General features: G+C 43.3%; 1 protein-coding gene across 1 annotated transcript in view; it reads right to left on the reverse strand.

Moving 5' to 3' along the window:
* Nucleotides 1-245: 245 nt before the first annotated feature.
* Nucleotides 246-19,292, reverse strand: part of KIF18A (kinesin family member 18A) — a gene marked incomplete at both ends in the record, with an annotated part of 72,838 nt that continues 53,791 nt past the window's right edge. Inside the window, one exon of the mRNA XM_083349684.1 lies at nt 246-471. Within this exon, the coding sequence (XP_083205810.1) occupies nt 246-471 (226 nt within the window). The remainder of the gene's footprint in view (nt 472-19,292) is intronic.

Consider the following 19,292-nt stretch of genomic DNA (forward strand, 5'->3'; position numbering starts at 1 on the left):
AGGTTCTGAAGTCCTTCCCACTTCCTCGTTTGAGCTGAACAGATGCTCACAAATGTATTTCTTCAATTATGGGAAAAGGTTGAAGACCCATGACAGAAAGTTTGTACATTTGGCAGATGGACCTGGATAGTGACCTCCAACGTCATGGGTACTTTTTGGATGGTTCATGAGGTATGAGGCCTAGCACTGCCATGTTGCAAAAAAATAAAATAAAAAAAATCCCCAAATTCTGCTTCATTATTGTTTCAAAGTTTCAGTGTTGCAGTATAGTGCTCTGAGCTGATAGTGATGCCAGGATTTTCAGGATCTGCTGTCACAGTGCTGCGAAGAACTTTCTCAATCTCATTGTCAATAATTGCGTGTGACAACAATTGCTGGCAAATATCAACTCTTGAAGCCTTCATCTCTGCTGTCATTATGAGAGGAACACTTCCAATATTGAAGGACACCAGCAATATGACCCATATGTTCCTGTAAAATGCCAAGCTTGAAAGCAATTTTTCTCGAAGTGATTTGCTGATTGTCTTTAATCAGTTCATCAGCCTTTCTCGTGTGAAAGACATTAGGGGCTGTCTGTCAGACCTGCCCCAATCTGATCCCTTAGGAAAGGGATGGAGCCTTTGACTCCATTTTGGGTAAAGCAAAGTGGTTTTTTTTACTAAGAGTGTTGATTGCAGTAAAGTCAAGCCAGCTCTGAAATTACCATGCTTGTTGAATGCAAAAATAAGGTGTAGGTTTGCCCACAGCCCATCCCTCCCCTCATGACCAGTCCATTTCCAGCCATCCAGAGCTCGCCAAGAGCTTTTGAGAACTCTGAGGTGTTTTGGGGGTAATCTGCATATTTCTCAGGATGCCTGGCTGTGGGATCCTGGTACAAACAGGATCTGGCTGCTCTGGTCCTTCTCACCTGTTATTCCCCCCCTCCCAATTTCCTATCATATGCACACAACGCTTTATGGCCTTTTCCTCCTTTCCCCTTCTTCCTCCTTTCATCCTTCCCCTTCTTCTTTTTATGGCAGGATGCCTGTGAGACCCCCAAGCCGAGCCAGGGAAAACTGACACTGTCACAGGTTGTGATCTCTTGATCACGTAGTTCAGTTCATCTTGTTTTACTGGCTTTACACTTTTTGGCCCAGCAATGCACACTTTTCACACCAACACCATCATCACCATAAACCAGTTACAAGTCATCCAGAAGTCAGGAAAGTATAGAACTTTATAATTTATTATAGTGGTAAATGTATTGAGTTGAACCACAATGCCCAGAAGAACTTTCATAATGGTGAAGAAGGTTGAAAGTTTAATGGTTCAGCCATAGTTCTCTCTTGCATGGATCCAGTAGAAAATACTAACAGCTTACTAAAGTTGAAGTCACTCTGAAGTCAGTCCAATAGGCTTCTGCAGGGGATGTGGGCACTGAAGAATCACTATTTGTCCTTCAATCCTTTGCATGATGATGATGTTGTTGTTGATGATGATTTTTTATTAACTTGGGATAATAATTGTTTCTCAGTATAACCAGACTATGAATGTGGTTTGTTTGTTTTTTTATGGTGAGAAGCAGTTTTACAACTCATTGTGATTTAATGCATATGATATGGTAGTGAAAGGAGAGAAGGGATAGAGAAAGAGAGGGAAGTATTTTGTATTTCTTAACCACTCTATTTTTTTTAAAAAAATCTCTCCCTAGAAAAAGAAAGAAAGAAACCATAAGAAAAAGAAGCAAGAGCTGAAGTGACATCAGTTTGGGTAAATTAATTCACACCATATTTTATTTGATAAATGCCAAAGTTATAGATGAACAACACTAAAGAAGACGCCAGGCATCCAAAACAAACAATGGCTTACTTATTGATTGTCACACAATTAGTAGGAAGACTTTTTCTTACAACTATTTGTCTTTACAGCTTTTGATTCCGCCACCCACAAAGGGCTCCCACACAGCTCATTACATAACTTCTGGACAGGATAACGCAGGTACTGCTGATTTCTGTAGCACATGAGTCAAAATGCCAGTGCGCCTTTACCCACCTACAAACTCTGGGGAAAGTTGTTTCAGATGCTTTGTTCCTTAGGAAAAACAATCTCTGGGGATGCACACATATTAAGAATGTTCATTTTCATTAAACTGTGGGAAGAAAAAAAATAACCTGCCTGAAACTAAAAAGGTCCAGTAAAGAGAAACTTTATCAGAGAAAAGAATGTTTACACACACACACACACACACACACACACAGACAGACAAATATATATAGTTACAGCAGCATTGAAAAAAGTGACTTGTGACCGTTTTTCAGTTTTGACTGTTGCAGCACCCCCGTGGTCACATACTCAAAATACAGACACAATTGACTCATAGTTATGACCCCATTACAGTGTCCCAGAGTCACACGATTACCTTTGTAACCCAAAGGTGCATTTTTCAAAAGGCAACTGGACTTTGCTTTTCCTTGAAAATGTTTCACTTCTCATCCAAGAAGCTTCTTCAGTTCTGACTAAGTGGTGGAGGCTGGACAGATTTATATTCCTTGCAGTCATCTGGTCGTTAGCACTCCTTCTGAGTGTCATTGAGGCCACTTGGAGGTTTATCTGTGCCCTCAGGGTCACCTGAATAGTGCAAATGGGAGTGGAACCTTCTTGGAACTGCTGAAAGGACTGTGTTGTAAATAGGAGATAGATGGTATCAAGTCTAGTTGCCTTTTGAACAAAGCACCTTTGGGACAACCGTGACCTGGGTGACTGAGAATCTCCATAGGCACCTTTGGTGACCTTCTGACAAGCAAAGTCAATGGGGAAGCCAGATGTACTTAACGATGATGTTACTAATTTAACAATTGCAGAGGTTCACTTAACAAATATCGCAAGAAAAGTTGTAAACGGGGCAAAACTCACTTAACAACTGTCTCATTTAGCAACAGAAATGTCATGCTCAATCACGGTCATACGTCGAGGGCTATCTTTATAAGCTTTGGTTTTCCTTGGGAAGAAAGAATCCAAAAGATCCAGCTTAAAATTCAGCCTTCATGGAAAGAAGGCAGGCAGTTGGGTCAGCAAATATTGTTTCAGCAAAATATTTCCCTTTTTCCTGGGGATAGTGGGAGGGAGGTTTCTCCATGGAGAAGATTGGACAGAAGAAAATGATTAGGGCTGAGCTCTTTGAAGAGGAAGTTGGGTCTAGAGGGACAGGGTAGGATCTCCTGAAGTTAACAGAATATAATTAATTATTATTAATTTATTTATTGATTTGCCCATAGATCATATCAAGGTGCACAGTTCCAAACATACATCATACTAAAATGCAGTAAAAACAATTTAAAATGGAATTGGTTAAAATACAACAATTTAAAATTAAATTGGGATAAAATACATTTTTAAAATGAAATTAGAATCAAATACAGCAATTTAATATGTAGATAGATAAAATATGATAAATTTATATCTCACTCTCACACCCTACAATCTACCCCAATCAGTCTCAAATATGCCGATCTCAGCTGAACCATTTTGCTCAGGTACTGTGCTGTGTTAAATATAATTTTCAAATTCTGGTTGCACATAAGGTAAGTTATTTGCAGATAGCCTATTGCAGTGTAGTTCAAACTTGAATAGGCATGTTGTGTGAATCCAATAGATTACAGCATAAAGATCATTGAGAAGGTTATACCACAAAAATGATGAGGGAACAGGTTCATCCTGTGGTAACTCAGAGGTCAAACTTTCTTATTAGCCTTTGTGGTTCATTAGAATGCATTTCTTGCTAAACCCTTCTTAGGTTTTTAAAAAGACACAACATATCCTATTGTTAAACATATTAAATATTGATTATAATTCCTTTTTATTATTTCCATTGTTTTAATATTTCAGATTTTAATTTGGATGTTAATATCATTAGGAGACCTCAATTAACTAATTGTATAGTGTTACTCATCCCAGCTTCTGCCAACCTAGCTGTAATGAAGTGGGTCCGACGCAAGGAAGAGACGCCAGCCGGAGTACGTGTTCAGCTCTTTATTGTGAGGGGGGTGCGTACTGGAGAACAAGGGCTACCTGGCCTCCTTAAATACCTAGCCAGGTAGGCGACCAGCCAATGGGGTTGGCCCTAGGTTTCCCGCCAAAACTTGGTTTCCCGCCAAAACCGTCCAGGCCAACGCCCCCTGGTGGCTGTTGCTATGCAGCTGCCTGCATCTGGATACATAACACCCCTCCCCCCTTAGAGAAGAACCATCTTACAACTATGTACATGCATAACTATATACAATGTGTGCCACTACATATGCAGCTACTGTGTGGTTACTTGCAAACATAGTCCGCTAAGTATGCTGGTGTCCTGTGGGGACTGGTGGACCGTCTGGGTGTGGCTTCACCCTGAACTGAAACATCTGGCTTGTGATGCCCCTGTGCAGGGTTGAGTCCGGCTGTCGGATTCCCGCCTACTATGGTGCCCTGCCACTGCTGCAGAGTCTGTTGCAGGAGGCTGTCCTCCTCTCGTTCCGGTTCTGAGTCATTTCTGGATGGTCTGGCCTCCCTTGGGGTGTGGCTATCCCGTTGGCCGTGGGTGGTGCACTCAGGGACCCTTCCTCTGAGCTGGTCGATATGTCGCCTTATGTGGCGATCCCCCTCCACCCCCATGATGTAAGAGAGAGGCCCAGTTTTTTCAACCACGATCCCTGGAATCCATGGATCCCCTGCCCCGTAGTTCCTTGCCCAAACCAGGTCCCCCACATTGAGTACCCTGTGTGATGCGGGCCTGTCTGTCTCCGCTGCCACTCGGTCAGGGTGCAAACGGTCAAGCTTGGTGATGAGGCACCGTCCCCATCATAGTTCTGCTGGGCTCTTCCCGGTGGCAACGCACGGTGTGGTGTGTTGGGCGAGCAGAAATTTTGCCAGTCTGTGATGCCAGTCCTTGCTGATGATGCGCCACAGTGCGTCCTTGGTCGTCCTTACCATCTGTTCAGCTTGCCCATTAGTCAATGGGTGGAAAGGCACAGAGGTGGCGTGTCTAATCCAATTCGCCTTCAAGAATGCCTGGAAATCATTAGCGTTAAACTGAGGCCCATTATCAGACACAATTACATCGGGGAAGCCGTATGTGGCAAAGAGGGCCATAAGCACCTGGATTGTCCTTGCTGAGGTCATGTTGGGAACAGGGACTACCTCCAGCCACTTAGAGTGGCTGTCCACTACCACTAAGAACAGTTGACCCTGGAAAGGCCCCGCATAGTCGATGTGAATGCGGGACCAGGGTGTGTGTGTGGCCTCCCACCTGTGTACTGGGGCGTGGGGCATTTCTGGCCTGGATCTCTGGCATGTGTAACAGGCCTTGACCCGTTCCTCAATGTCCTTGTCCAGCCCTGGCCACCAGAGGTAGCTTCTGGCCAGTGCCTTCATCCTAACCACCCCCGGATGTCCCTCATGTAAGGATTCCAGTACCCTGGCCCCGACTGCTGTGGGAATGATGACCCTGCTTCCCGAAAGGAGGCAACCCTGGTGCGTGGAGAGCTCGTGTTGCCTGGCGAAGTAGGCCTGGAATCCGGGCCCCGGGGACTTGTCCTGCCACCCAGTGCAAACCCATGAGTGTACCCTGCTCATGATGTTGTCAGAGGCTGTGCTGGTTGCAATGTCCTTGGCATGTACTGGGCATTCTGGTAGTTCCTGCAGAGCTAGGATCTGTGTTGCTGGTGCCGGGTCTGGTTCAGTGGTGTCTATGTGTAGCCTACTTTGGCCGTCTGCGTGGCCCATCTCCTTCCCTGGCTTGTGCACCAGCTTGCAATTGTAAGCTGCAAGGAAGATGGACCACCGGAGCATTCTGGGAGATAGTATTTGGGGGTCTGCTTGTCCGTTGTGAACAGGCCTAGGAGTGGTTTGTGGTCTGTGTAGACGGTGAACTCCCTGCTGTACAGATAATCGTGCAACTTCTTAATCCCTGCCATGATTGCCAGGTCTTCCCTATCTATTTGGGCATAGTTCCTCTCTGCTCCAGACAGCGTCCTGGAATAGTAGGCTATTGGAACTTGAGCCCCATTAGGCTCGAGGTGACTTAGTACTGTGCCCACGCCAAAAGGGGATGCATCGCACATGATGCATATGGGCTTTGTTTCGATGAAGTGTGTTACTGTGGACTTGTCAGACAGTAGTGCTTTTAAAGCTCTGAAACTTTGATCGTGGACGGAAGTCCAGACCCATGCTGCCTTCTTGTCCTATAACCTGTGAAGTGGTTCTGCAATGGCTGCCTTGTGGGGCAGGAAGGTGTGATAGAAGTTGAGCAGGCCCAGGAATGCCTGTAGCTCTGCCTTGTTCTTGGGTGTGGGTGCCAGTTTGAGTGCCCTTACCTTGGACTCTGTGGGGTGGATCCCTTTGGCATCTACCCTGAATCCCAGAAACTCAGTGGAAGGAACACCAATGCTACACTTTTCCCTCTTCAGTTTGAGGCCAGCAGTGCACAGCCTGGATAGCACCTCCCTCAGCCTACCTGACAGCTCTTCTGCTGATGCTCCTGCAATCAGGACGTCATAAAAATAAGGGCAGACTCCTGGAATGCCCCTGAGAGTTTTCTCCATGATCTCCTGAAAGATGCCTGGAGCTACGCTGATTCCAAACTGCAGCCTATTTACCCTGAACGCTCCCCTGTGAGTCACTTTCATCTGAGTGTCAGCTGTTGCCCTGGTAACCGTGAGCTGTTGGTACGCCTGCGCAAGATCGAGCCTTGCAAATATGGCACCGCCTTGGAGGGAAGCGAGAATGTGGCTGACCGTGGGGACCAGGTAAGCGTGCGGGTTTAGGGCGCGGTTCACTGAACACTTGTAGTCAGCACACATCCTCACCTCCCCGTTGGCCTTTAGTGGAGTGACTATCGGGGTCTCCCACTCTCCCCCATCTACGGGCTCTAAGACTCCCTGGGCCACCAGCTTGTCCAGTTCGCACTCGATCTTGTGCTTGAGGATGAAGGGGACTCTCTGAAGCCTGACCCTAATGGGGGATTTGGGTTTAACTTGAATGAGATGGGGGGCCCTGTGTACCTACCCAGCTTTCCATTGAAGACATCTGCAAACTCCTTGCAGATGGCCTCGATGGATTCCCCCTGGATCCGGTGGATCCCGGAGACTGTGATTCCCAGGGCCTCAAACCAGTCTAAGCCGACTAGACTGGCTCTCCGGCCCTCTACTACTACGACCTCCAGGTGCTCTTCGTGACTCTTAAACCCCACGGAAACGGTGGCCTCCCCCTTTACATTGACCAGCGAGTTTTGGAAGTCGGTCAGGGCTAAATTTGAGGGCCGTAATTGAATCCACTGCTTGTTCCGGCTGTTAATATAGTTAAGGGTCTCGTCCGAAATGATGGAGACCGCTGATCCGGAGTCAAGCTCCATGCTGTAGGGGACACCCTGCAAGCGGATTGTTATTTTAATTTTTGATTTGAGCAGCTGGCAGCTACCCGTGTGGTGGATGGCCAGCTGGCTCTCAACATAGCCAATTCGTACTTGAATCAGGGCCCCGGTACCTTTTAACGGCGATTCCTCTGGGTGCAGCTCGTGGATCTCTTCTCGGGGGTGGCGGCTACTACAGACTGTGGCTATGTGGTCTGTTTTCTTGCAGGCCCGACACGTGGCCAACCGGAACTTGCAGAGGCTGCGCACATGGTTTCCGCCGCAGCCTGCACACTTCTGCAAATTGTTGTTGTTTGCCGGCTTGGGCTTGTCCGGGAGTCTGCCTCAATGGTTGGGGGTCGACTTCCACTGGAGAATGTCGATGCTCTGTTCGTCTTCCTCGTCCTCGGCTGAGGCGACCTGCTGGTGGATGCTGGCCATCTGGCTGCCGGCTCTGGACTCCTGGACCACCTGGACAGCCCCGCAGGCCGCTTCGTGGGCCAGGATGGCGTCCTGGGCCTCCTGGAGCAAGACTTTGTCTTTGGCGAACAGCCGCTCTTGCAGCTTCGTGTCTCGTAGGCCGCAAACCAGCCTGTCGCGTAGCTGCTCCTCCAGGTTTGAAAACTTGCAGGCACGGCGGCTTCTCGCAGGGTGGTGATGTAGTCGGCCCTGGACTCGTCGGGACGCTGGTCCCTCTTCTCAAACTGCGACCTCGAAGCTAGCTTGGACAAACGGGGTCGGAAGTTTGCATTGAGCTTGGCAACAAGGTCCCGGTAAGAGACGGTTTCAATGGCTTCCGGGCAAACAGGTTTGCGGCAACCTCAAGGAGTGCGGGTCTGCCTGTGCAGAGCAGGGCTGCCCCCTTTGAGCCATCCTCCGAGATTTGGTTGAACCTCATATACAGCTCAGCATGCGACAGATATCGGGCCCACTTCTCCGGGTGGCGGGTGTCGAACTCGTGGGGTTTCCCTGTTCTTGCCATCGCCCTTCCGTCGGTTCTGCGGCATGTGGTTCAGTTGCTTGTTGCGGTGGCCAGGGCCGGTCTCGGGTCCCTCGCGGTGGCTGGCGGTCGCATTGGGGAAGAAGGAAAAAACGTTCCTCTTTCCCTTCAGCACGCAGTGCGTTCCCCTAGTGACTTCAGCTCTTCTGTCAGCAGGATCCCACCTTTGTCGCCACTGTAATGTAGTGGGTCCGACACAAGGAAGAGACGCCAGCCAGAGTACGTGTTCAGCTCTTTATTGTGAGGGGGGTATATACTGGAAAACAAGGGCTACCTGGCCTCCTTAAATACCTAGCCAGGTAGGCTACCAGCCAATGGGGTTGGCCCTAGGTTTCCCACTGAAACTAGGTTTCCCGCCAAAACCGTCCAGGCCAACGCCCCCTGGTGGCTGTTGCTATGCAGCTACCTGCATCTGGATACATAACACTAGCAGTTCAAAAGCACGTAAAAAATCAAGTAGAAAAATAGGGACCACTACGGTGGGAAGGTAACAGTGTTCCGTGTGCCTTTGGCGTCTAGTCATGCCGGCCACATGACCACGGAGACGTCCTCAGACAAGCGCTGCTCTTCGGCTTTGAAACAGAGATGAGTACTGGCCCCTATAGTCGGAAACGACTAGCACGCATGTGCGGGGGAACCTTTACATTTACCTTTACTATAGTGAAAATATAATTAAGAATTGGGGAAAACCGAAACTTTGTGTTGTGTGTTACTACACTGCCTTTTTTATAGAGAACTCTGTAATACATATATTTTCCTATTCATAAAATAATACATGTAGTCCTTACTTAATGATTGCCTCATTTTATGACTGTGATGAAAAATAATGTTGTGACCAATCCTTGCATTTATGACTTTTGCATTGTCTGAAAAGCAAAGTAAAGCTGCAGTAAGATCATAAATACGGTCCCAGTTTCACTTAGCATCCGCTTCATTTGCCAGTCCCAATTATGGTCATTAAATGAGGACTAGTCATATGCAGAGCTGATTACAGAAATTTTGGTGTTCTACGCAAAGTCACATTCTTGAGTTCCCTATGTTTTGATTTATTTTCTGTTTTTGCTAAGTTTTTTTTAAAATGCCCTTGTGTTGTTGTTTTTTTCCTTCAGGTTTTTGAGCTTTACATTTAGAATTTTCAAGCCAGACAATTTTTTTTTCTTTCCTCAGACATTTTCACTCTACTTATACAAGTTACATCATCACCCATTGTTGTCATATGGCAACAATTCTGCAAAATTATATTTAATCCTCAAGTGGGGCATGTGGGCTCACGAGTGCACCATTGTTTCCTTTCATTTTTTATTGTGTTTTTCAGTCTTTCCAATTTTGACACCCCTTGAAATTTGGCGCCTACTCTGTTATAGCCTGGAGCCAGCCCTGACAATATCCAGACAAGACAAAGGCTGATGATCTTAGTTTTTCTGTAGTTGACCAGAAAAAAAAGGGGTGGGTGGGATTCCAGACAGTGTAATTCAATTCTGTGTCCAAGCTATGGTCAAATGCAAATAACTTCTACAGGTGAAATGATGCTGAGTCCTGCTAGGCTCTCCTCTCCCTCCCTCCCTCTCTCTCTCTCTCTCTCTCTCTCTCTCTCTCTCTCTCTCTCTCTTAAATTTTCATATTTTATTCCAATGATACCATGTTTTATCTTGTTATTATCTCATTTCTGGTTGATTGGGATTGCAATAATCCCAATCAAATCTTAGTAGGCTACAGCCAGTACCACACTCATTACAAGATAAGGTAATACTAAATTATTATGTTAGAATCTGCTATTTCTTATATATTTTTCAATAGTTATCTGGATGAACTACTTGTAGCATTTGGACTTACTGTATTCCCTGGTTTTATATTTTTAATTCTTTGTTCATTTTCATTTATACAACATCTTACTCCTCCTTCTCTTATGCACTGATTTTTATGCTATTTGTTTTATGCTAGCCTGCCACAGAAATACATTCAAATAACTTAATTAAGAATCATAATTAATTATAAGAAGTAATAGTACATTAAATGATATCTTCCAGCTGGCATTGTACTTTACTTTTTAAATCAAGATTCTGAAGTAATTTCAGTTTGTATACTAAGCCCAGATAGGGACACTTTATTTTATTGACTAATAGCTTGATGTGTAATGCTAACCTTCCTGCCATCTTGACATTTCCTCAAATCGCATTTGCTTTGTGGTTAGAATAGCTCGTAAGTACTGTTGCATTTTATTTATTTATTTATTTTAGCATTTATATAGCCACCCAACCCAGAATGTGTGACTTGCAATGTTATACAAAAAATAGAAGATAAAACAAAACCATAAGCAACCATTGCAGGCCCTCCTATCTTATTATACAGTATATTCATTTTGAATGGAAATACTTAAGTAATTTTTTCAAACCTAAGATACTGCAAAGAAATCTTATAGAAAGTTAACTGGGTAGCTGGTCAGTTTATATAGGACAGGGGTCCCCAGCCCTCAGGCCCCAGCCCACTACTGGGCTGCAGCCTGTATAGAACTGGGCCATGGAAATGGTGGATAACTGAGCATGCATGTGCAGCTCCACTTGCGCAAGCAGTAGGCACTCATGCTCACATGCGAAGCTCCATTGGCATGAGTGACAGGCGCTCATGCTCAAGGGTGCCACTTGCGTAAATGGATTTGCACGTGCTTGAGTGCACACAAAACCATCCCCTTCCCCCTTCACCAGGCCGCTAAGCCAGAAAAGTTGGGGACCACTTATAAAGGATTTTTATAAATGGAGTCAATAGAATGTGAGAATGTAACATGAGCCACTTCCTATAAAGTTTTTTTTAAAAAACTGTCAAACAAAATTCAGGATATTTAAACACTCTTATTAAGAAGTATATTTTTGACTCCCATATTACTCATTCTCACTTTACATGCAAGATTACACTAACATAGGGATCATAAACTGATATTAAGCTTATTATATTTTTGATGGCTTCAATTTTCCCTTAAAGTAGAGAACTACCACTGAAAGATGGGAAATTTTTCAGGGATAGTCTTGGGCTACACATGTATTACTTTCTGTTGACATTAGGTTTCAGTGAGTAGGGATTTGACCTCATCTATATGGGCAGGAATTTTCACAAGAGAGTAAAATTTGAGATTTTGATTATTTAATTTGGGTTGTTTTTTGCTTGAACCTATGTCTGTTGCAGGCTCATGCAACTTTTTTCACTGGTTTACCAATCAAAGTGATGTAAAACATTGTCTATTACATCAGTACTTTTTATGAATTTGGTATGGCGGGCAAGAGAGCTCAGAAAATTCAAGATGGTAATCACGATCACATACCGGTAAATGAAATCTCACTTCTTTCTGCCTGCATTGTGTGCATTGTGAGGGTTGGGTCTTTAATCATTGCTACAATCATTTTGACTTTCTTAGTCCCCCTGCAGATGCTTCTGCTTTGAAGACTCTACAAAATACAAAAGATAGGTGGGGGGAGGGAGGGACTGCAAATTACCTGCTCCTCCACATTTTCTTTTTCTGAGCAGACAAGTTGTTTTATTATAAAACAAGTATGTATATACATCATCTTCTTTATGGGCACATCTGTGAAGAAAGCCTTTGATATGCCATGTGAGCAGAGTTTAAAACTTTAGTGCCATGGGTGTACATTGAAGGAAGATCACTGAATTCTGGTTTTGACATGATTGGTGGTAGGCTTCTTACCTCCAAGAACATCTTCTGATTTATGTCCTTTGGCATTCTTGCCCAGAAGTTCTGAGGAATGTATTAGAAGAGGGGTAATATATTGCAAAGGTGGGAGGGGAGAGAGAGAGAGAAAGAGAAAGAGAGAGAGAGAGAGAGAATCTTAACTAATACATAACAGGATCTAGAACCATAATTAGGTTCACTAGAAAAGTAAGGGGTATGCCTGTATTGCAGAGATGGTTCCCAAGATTTAGTTAAAACATCCTTTGCTAATCTTCTATTATTTTAGTTCAGCCATCTAAACATTTAACTCTTCCACCAAAGCCCTTTAACTCTAGGTCGTGCAACATATCGGAACTGTTTTGCCATTGCCGGCAATGGGGTGAGTGTGGCTTCCGTGTGACGCATCCGGCCCACGGGCTGGCAGTTTGACACCCCTGCTCTAGGTAGTCTTTGTATCATGTAATTATTTTAATGACTTATATAAGGTGCACTCAGGCAAAGACTTCCATTGCGCTTAGGCTTGTCTTATGCTTGTTCTGCTGTTATGGGTAGGAATGTAAAATGCTGTAAAGATCCATGACTTAAAAAGACAGCCACTGTATGTCAGCTCTAATAAAGCTTACTAATGTCACCATGATAAATAATAGGCAGCCAGTTTAACTTAAATAGACAATATTCATGCTACATTAACTTTAAAGTCTTCATAATTGTAGGGAAATTACAGTTGAAGCAATGGTCTTAATGGGCATTTTCTCATGAAACACCAGACTGCTGTGAAATAAAATGGTTCATTTACCATTACTACCACATACATTTCCTGTTAAATAGTCTAGTGGGATATGTAGTAGGGAACCTTGGAGGATCCAATCTGTTTTGTAATCTTGGTAAATTGAAATTGCCAGACACTTTGTGGCTTTTAATTTAAACAGTTCCTTGTATGATGGTGACTCCATAGTTGCAGTATTTCCGATGCCATTTCTAAATCTGAGATAGAGGTACTAATCAGAGAAAAATGTCATGATATAAACTTGTCCCAAATGTGTTTTCCAAAAGGCAACTGGACTTTGTTTTGTTCCCCTTGAAAATGTTTCGGTTCTCATCCAAGAAGCTTCGTCAGTTCTTTTTGTATAAGAAGCAAAATGTTTTCAAGGAAAAAACCAAGAAGGTCCAGTTTGGCTTTTGAAAAGCACCTTTGAAACAACCATGACCTGGATGATTGATAATCTCCATGATTGAAGCCTATATTTGGGCTGCAAAAATCTGGATTATTCAGTACACCATCGTAACATTTATTTATTTTTTATTTTAATCCCATTTATATCCCGCCCTTCTCCGAAGACTCAGGGCGGCTTACAATATAAGCACAAATCAAAAGTGCTTAGCAATAGCCTTCATTCTATGAATATGCCTGCTTATTAGGGCTTTCGCCCCCCACCCCAAGCGGCATTATTACAAAGTCAGCTTATTGCCCCCAACAATCTGGGTCCTCATTTAAAGGTCTTTTACTATTATAGCCTTTCTCTAATCTTAATTCCTTCCATTGAGTTTACTCAAGTCTTGAAGAAAATTGTTGTTGTTGCTGTTGTTGTTGTTAGATGCGAAGTCGTGTCCAACCCATCGCGACCCTATGGACAATGTTCCTCCAGGCCTTCCTGTCCTCTACCATCTTCTGGAGTCCATTTAAGCTCACGCCTACTGCTTCAGTGACTCCATCCAGCCACCTCATTCTCTGTTGTCCCCTTCTTCTCTTGCCCTCAATCTTTCCCAGCATTAGGCTCTTCTCCAGTGAGTCCTTCCTTCTCATTAGGTGGCCAAAGTATTTGAGTTTCAGCTTCAGGATCTGGCCTTCTAAAGAGCGGTCAGGGTTGATCTCCTCTAGGACTGACTGGTTTGATCGCCTTGCAGTCCAAGGGACTCGCAGGAGTCTTCTCCAGCACCATAGTTCAAAGGCCTCAATTCTTTGGCGCTCAGCCTTTCTTATGGTCCAGCTTTCACTGCCATACCTTGCAACTGGGAAGACCATAGCCTTGACTATACACACTTTTGTTGACAGGGTGATGTCTCTGCTTTTTAGTGTGCTCTCTAGATTTGCCATGGCTTTCCTCCCCAGGAGCAAGCGTCTTTTAATTTCTTGGCTACAGTCCCCATCTGCAGTGATCTTGGAGCCCAGGAAAATAAAATCTGTCACTACCTCCATTTCTTCCCCATCTATTTGCCAGGAATTGAGAGGGCCAGATGCCATGATCTTGGTTTTCTTAATGTTTAGTTTCAACCCAAGTTTTGCACTCTCCTTCTTCACTCGCAACAAGAGGCTCTTTAGTTCCTCTTCACTTGAAGAAAATAACAACTGTAATTTCTCTCATTCATCTCAGATATTTTTTCCATTTTCCTACTTTTCTCTGCTGTAGCATAGCAAGACATATTTTGCAAGTAGGAAAAAATATATTTGAATATATCGATAAGAGCAGACTGCTACACCTTAAACCGTAATGTTTAAGAAAGTATTTCCCTACCCCACCTGTCTGACCATGCTTAAAAAAGAACAGTGATATGATGGAGGCAATGACCTCTTTCTTTTTCCTAAGGAAAATAGAGAATAGAGAAGAATTGCCCATGAACAGGAGAATCAACAACAAAACTGATACTCTCTCCATGGCTGGGCTTTATTTGTAATTACCTAAGCTGCTTAAATTAAATAAGCAGGTGCACAGATTTGCATAATTTCAGTTGCAGAATTTGCCTTTGGAACAAAAATTTGATTTTTTTTCTAGCACAATCTGTTGCAGGCATCAAATGACTTATTTGACAAAAACCCAGAAGCATGTCCTAATGTGTACACTTGTACTTTTTATTTGTTAGCCTCTTGAAGGTCTGTTTTATTATGACCTCTGAACAAGCACCCAGTACTAAAGAAAATACTCAGAAGAATACTGTATGTATGAATGTGTGTGCATGTTAGGGTAAAACTGAACAAGTATCAGTGTCAGAGTCTATGGTTGAAAATACATTTTTTAAAAACATTAAAATTAGTTTCCAGATATTTGCATAACCTTTTAATAGCCTTTTTTTCATTACGCATGTTCTTTTGACGAATACTGTTCTGATCTTCATATATATTGAACCTTCAGTTCATACAAGGTTTCTGAGAGCTTACTAGCACCCCATGTCAAATATGAGAAGCAAATTCCTCTCTACCCTTCCAGGAAGTTCTGATTTAGGACTTAAGTTGAAGTTTCAGTAGTCAAAAAATGTGCGTCAAATGCAAATGCCAAATATACAAAGATCAGACTTGCTAGCACACCAAACAACCCACACATAAGAACACAGTGCTGTACTTCTTCCTAGCCAGGAGAATGAGTCACCGAATAACCATGAACCTTTAGGTATCTAACATATTATGAACAAGACAGAGATTTATCCAACTAATGATCTAAAAATTGGTATTAATAATTCTCATATGGTTCCCTTCCTGTATCACATCAGCTAAATGTCTCTGTCCCAGGGCATGTAAGAGGTAACTTGTACTTGATATCTAAACAATTTATCTGCTCTTAATATGTCATTCCATAGAATGTTTATAAAATTCAAAATAAGAAAACAATTTTGACTCTTTAATAGAATCCAAATGCTAAATGGATCGTGACTGATAATGGCAGAAATACTTGGGAAAACTAAACAAAGAACTAGGAAACAAGGAGTTATTTTATTGTACGTATGGGCTGGAAACATGCTACTCAGCCTCACCTCTTGATCTCACCTGGTTGCAATCTCTATGTGGTGTGATTTACATGTAAAATATGTAGCTGTACAAACAGTAACATTTTTGCAATCTTTCCTGTACGATTATCATATTCTATTCAGCCCAATGGGGATTGGATTGACTCTGCACAGCTGCATTTGTCATATATAGTTACAACTGGACAGATAATTCTCATGCACTGGGGACCGTGAGCGCATGGGTTGGTGGGGACACTAAAACCTTAACTGTACACTTATAAAGTCGATAGAACCTCACAAATTCTAAATGGAAACTATAAAGGGTAAATCAATTAGCTGTTAAAGATAATATGATAAATCTTATTTTTGGAAGCTTGTTGGCGACAGCCAATCAAAGATTGCTTCATTGTTTCTCCCTGTAGATTAAACTGATCTTCATGTTCAGATACTGTTATTGACTATTACCTGCATTTAGGATTTGGTTAGCAGTAGTTGCATTTAAAGAACCGATTATTGTGTATGATTTCTAGCAAATATCAGTCCAGTGGAATGATTAGAATAGGCCATTGGTTTGATCTCCGAGCTTGGCGATTTGGCTGCAAACGTTTGGTCTCCATTCAGGGTGAGGTGGTGGGACATCTTCAGAGCGCTTTGAATTGTGCTCATCTGTCAGAGCGCACAATTCAAAGGGCAACCCGAGCTACTAATATTTGAACACATTTCAATGGTTAGAATGTTGATTTGGGAAGATGGAAATTCAATCCTCTCTCACAAAGGTTGCTGCTATGAAGGCAGCATGGGGGGGGAGACACTATCTATGGCAGCTGAAAATTGAAAAGCAAAGGGTATAAGTGCAATGTCATGAAATACATACATACATAAATACGTATTTCCATATATCGGTATCTGCCAGAATAGTAGAGTGCTGAATGTTCTTGTGACCACTAGGGTTTTGAGTTACCCTGCTCCTTTTGGGCATGTTGTTGTTATTGTTAGCTGCGAAGTCATGTCCAACCCATCATGACCCCATGGACAACGTTCCTCCGGGCCTTCCTGTCCTATACCATCTTCTGGAGTCCATTTAGGCTCACGCCTACTGCTTCAGTGACTCCATCCATCCACCTCATTCTCTGTCGTCCCCTTCTTCTATTGCCCTCAATCTTTCCCAGCATTAGGCTCTTCTCCAGTGAGTCCTTCCTTCTCATTAGGTGGCCAAAGTATTTGAGTTTCAACTTCAGGATCTGGCCTTCTAAAGAGCAGTCAGGGTTGATCTCCTCTAGGACTGACCGGTTTGATCACCTTGCAGTCCAAGGGACTCGCAGGAGTCTTCTCCAGCACCATAGTTCAAAGGCCTCAATTCTTTGGTGCTCAGCCTTTCTTATGGTCCAACTTTCACTGCCATACATTGCAACTGGGAAGACTATAGCCTTGACTATACGTGCTTTTGTTGACAGGGTGATGTCTCTGCTTTTTAGAATGCTGTCTAGATTTGCCATGGCTTTCCTCCCCAGGAGCAAGCGTCTTTTAATTTCTTGGCTGCAGTCCCCATTTGCGGTGATCTTGGAGCCCAGGAAAATAAAATCTGTCACTACCTCCATTTCTTCCCCATCTATTTGCCAGGAATTGAGAGGGCCGGATGCCATGATCTTGGTTTTCTTAATGTTAAGTTTCAACCCAAGTTTTGCACTCTCCTTCTTCACCCACAACAAGAGGCTCTTTAGTTCTTCTTCACTTTCTGCCATTAGAGTGATATCATCTGCATATCTTAGGTTGTTGATATTTCTCCCGGCAATCTTAATTCCAACTTTTGATTCATCTAACCCTGCCTTTCTCATGATGTGCTCTGCATATAAGTTAAATAGGCAGGGCGACAGTATACAGCCTTGCCGGACTCCTTTCCCAATTTTGAAGCAATCAGTGCTTCCGTGTCCAGTTCTCACTGTTGCTTCTTGACCCGCATATAGGTTTCTCAAGAGACAAATAAGATGGTCTGGTACTCCCATCTGTTTAAGAACTTGCCAGTTTGTTGTGATCCACACAATGAAAGGCTTTAGCATAGTCAATGAAGCAGAAGTAGATGTTTTTCTGGAACTCCCTAGCTTTCTCCATGATCCAGCGTATGTTGGCAATTTGATCTCTCGTTCCTTTGCCTCTTCGAAATCCTGCCTGTACTTCTGGTAATTCTCGATCCACATACTGCTGGAGTCTAGCTTGTAGGATTTTAAGCATAACTTTACTAGCATGAGAAATGAGTGCAATGGTGCGATAGTTTCAACATTCTTCGGCACTTTGGAATTGGAATGTAAACTGATCTTTTCCAATCCTGTGGCCACTGTTGATTTTCAAAAATTGCTGGCAAATTGAGTGTAGCACTTTTACTGCATCATCTTTTAAGATTTTGAATAGCTCAGCTGGAATACTGTCACCTCCACTAGCTTTGTTGTTGCTCAGCTTTTCAAAGGCCCACTTCACTTCACATTCTAGGATGTCTGGCTCGAGGTCAGTGACCACCTCATTGTGGTTATCAGGGACGTTAAGCTCGTTCTTGTATAGTTCTTCTGTGTAATTTTGCCACCTCTTCTTAATCTCTTCTGCCTCTGTTAGGTCCCTGCCATTTTGGTCCTTTATCATGCCCATTTTTATATGAAACATTCCCTTCATCTCTCCAGTTTTCTTGAAGAGATCTCTGGTCCTCCCTATTCTATTGTTTTCTTCTATTTCTTTGCACTGTTCATTTAAGAAGGCATTCTTATCTCTTCTAGCTATTCTCTGGAATTCTGCATTCAATTGGGCGTATCTTTCTTTTTCTCCCTTGCCTTTCGCTTCCCTTCTTTCCTCATCTATTTGCAAAGCTTCCTCAGACAGCCATTTTACATTCTTGCATTTCTTTTTCTTTGGGATGGTTTTAGTTGCTACCTCTTGTACAGTGTTGCAAACCTCTGTCCATAGTTCTTCAGGCACTCTCTCTATCAGATCTAATTCCTTAAATCTATTTGTCACCTCTACTGTATATTCAACAGGGATATGATTTAATTCCTACCTGAGTGGCCTAGTGCTTTCCCCTACTTTCTTCAGTTTAAGCCTAAACTTTGCAATGAGAAGCTCATGGTCTTGTTTTTACTGACTGTATAGAGCTTCTCCATCTTTGGTTGCAGAGCACATAATCAGTCTGATTTCTGTGTTGACCGTCTGGTGATGTCCATGTGTAGAGCCGTCTCTTGGGTTGTTGGAAAAGAGTGTTTGCTATGACCATCGTATTCTCTTGACAAAATTCTATCAGCCTGTGCCCTGCTTCATTTTGTACTGCAAGGCCAAACTTGTCTGTTATTCCGGTTATCTTTTGGCTTCCTACTTTAGCATTCCAATCCCCCATGATGATAAGGACATCATTTTTAGGTGTTAGTTCTATAAGGTGCTGTAGGGCTTCATAGAACCGGTCAATTTCATCCTCTTCAGCACCGGTGGTTGGGGCATAGACTTGGACTACTGTGATATTGAATGGTTTCCCTTGGATTCGAACTGAGATCATTCTG

Source organism: Vipera ursinii (assembly GCF_947247035.1).
Source record: "Vipera ursinii genome assembly, chromosome: 1".
In the NCBI taxonomy this organism is placed as follows: Eukaryota; Metazoa; Chordata; class Lepidosauria; order Squamata; family Viperidae; genus Vipera; species Vipera ursinii.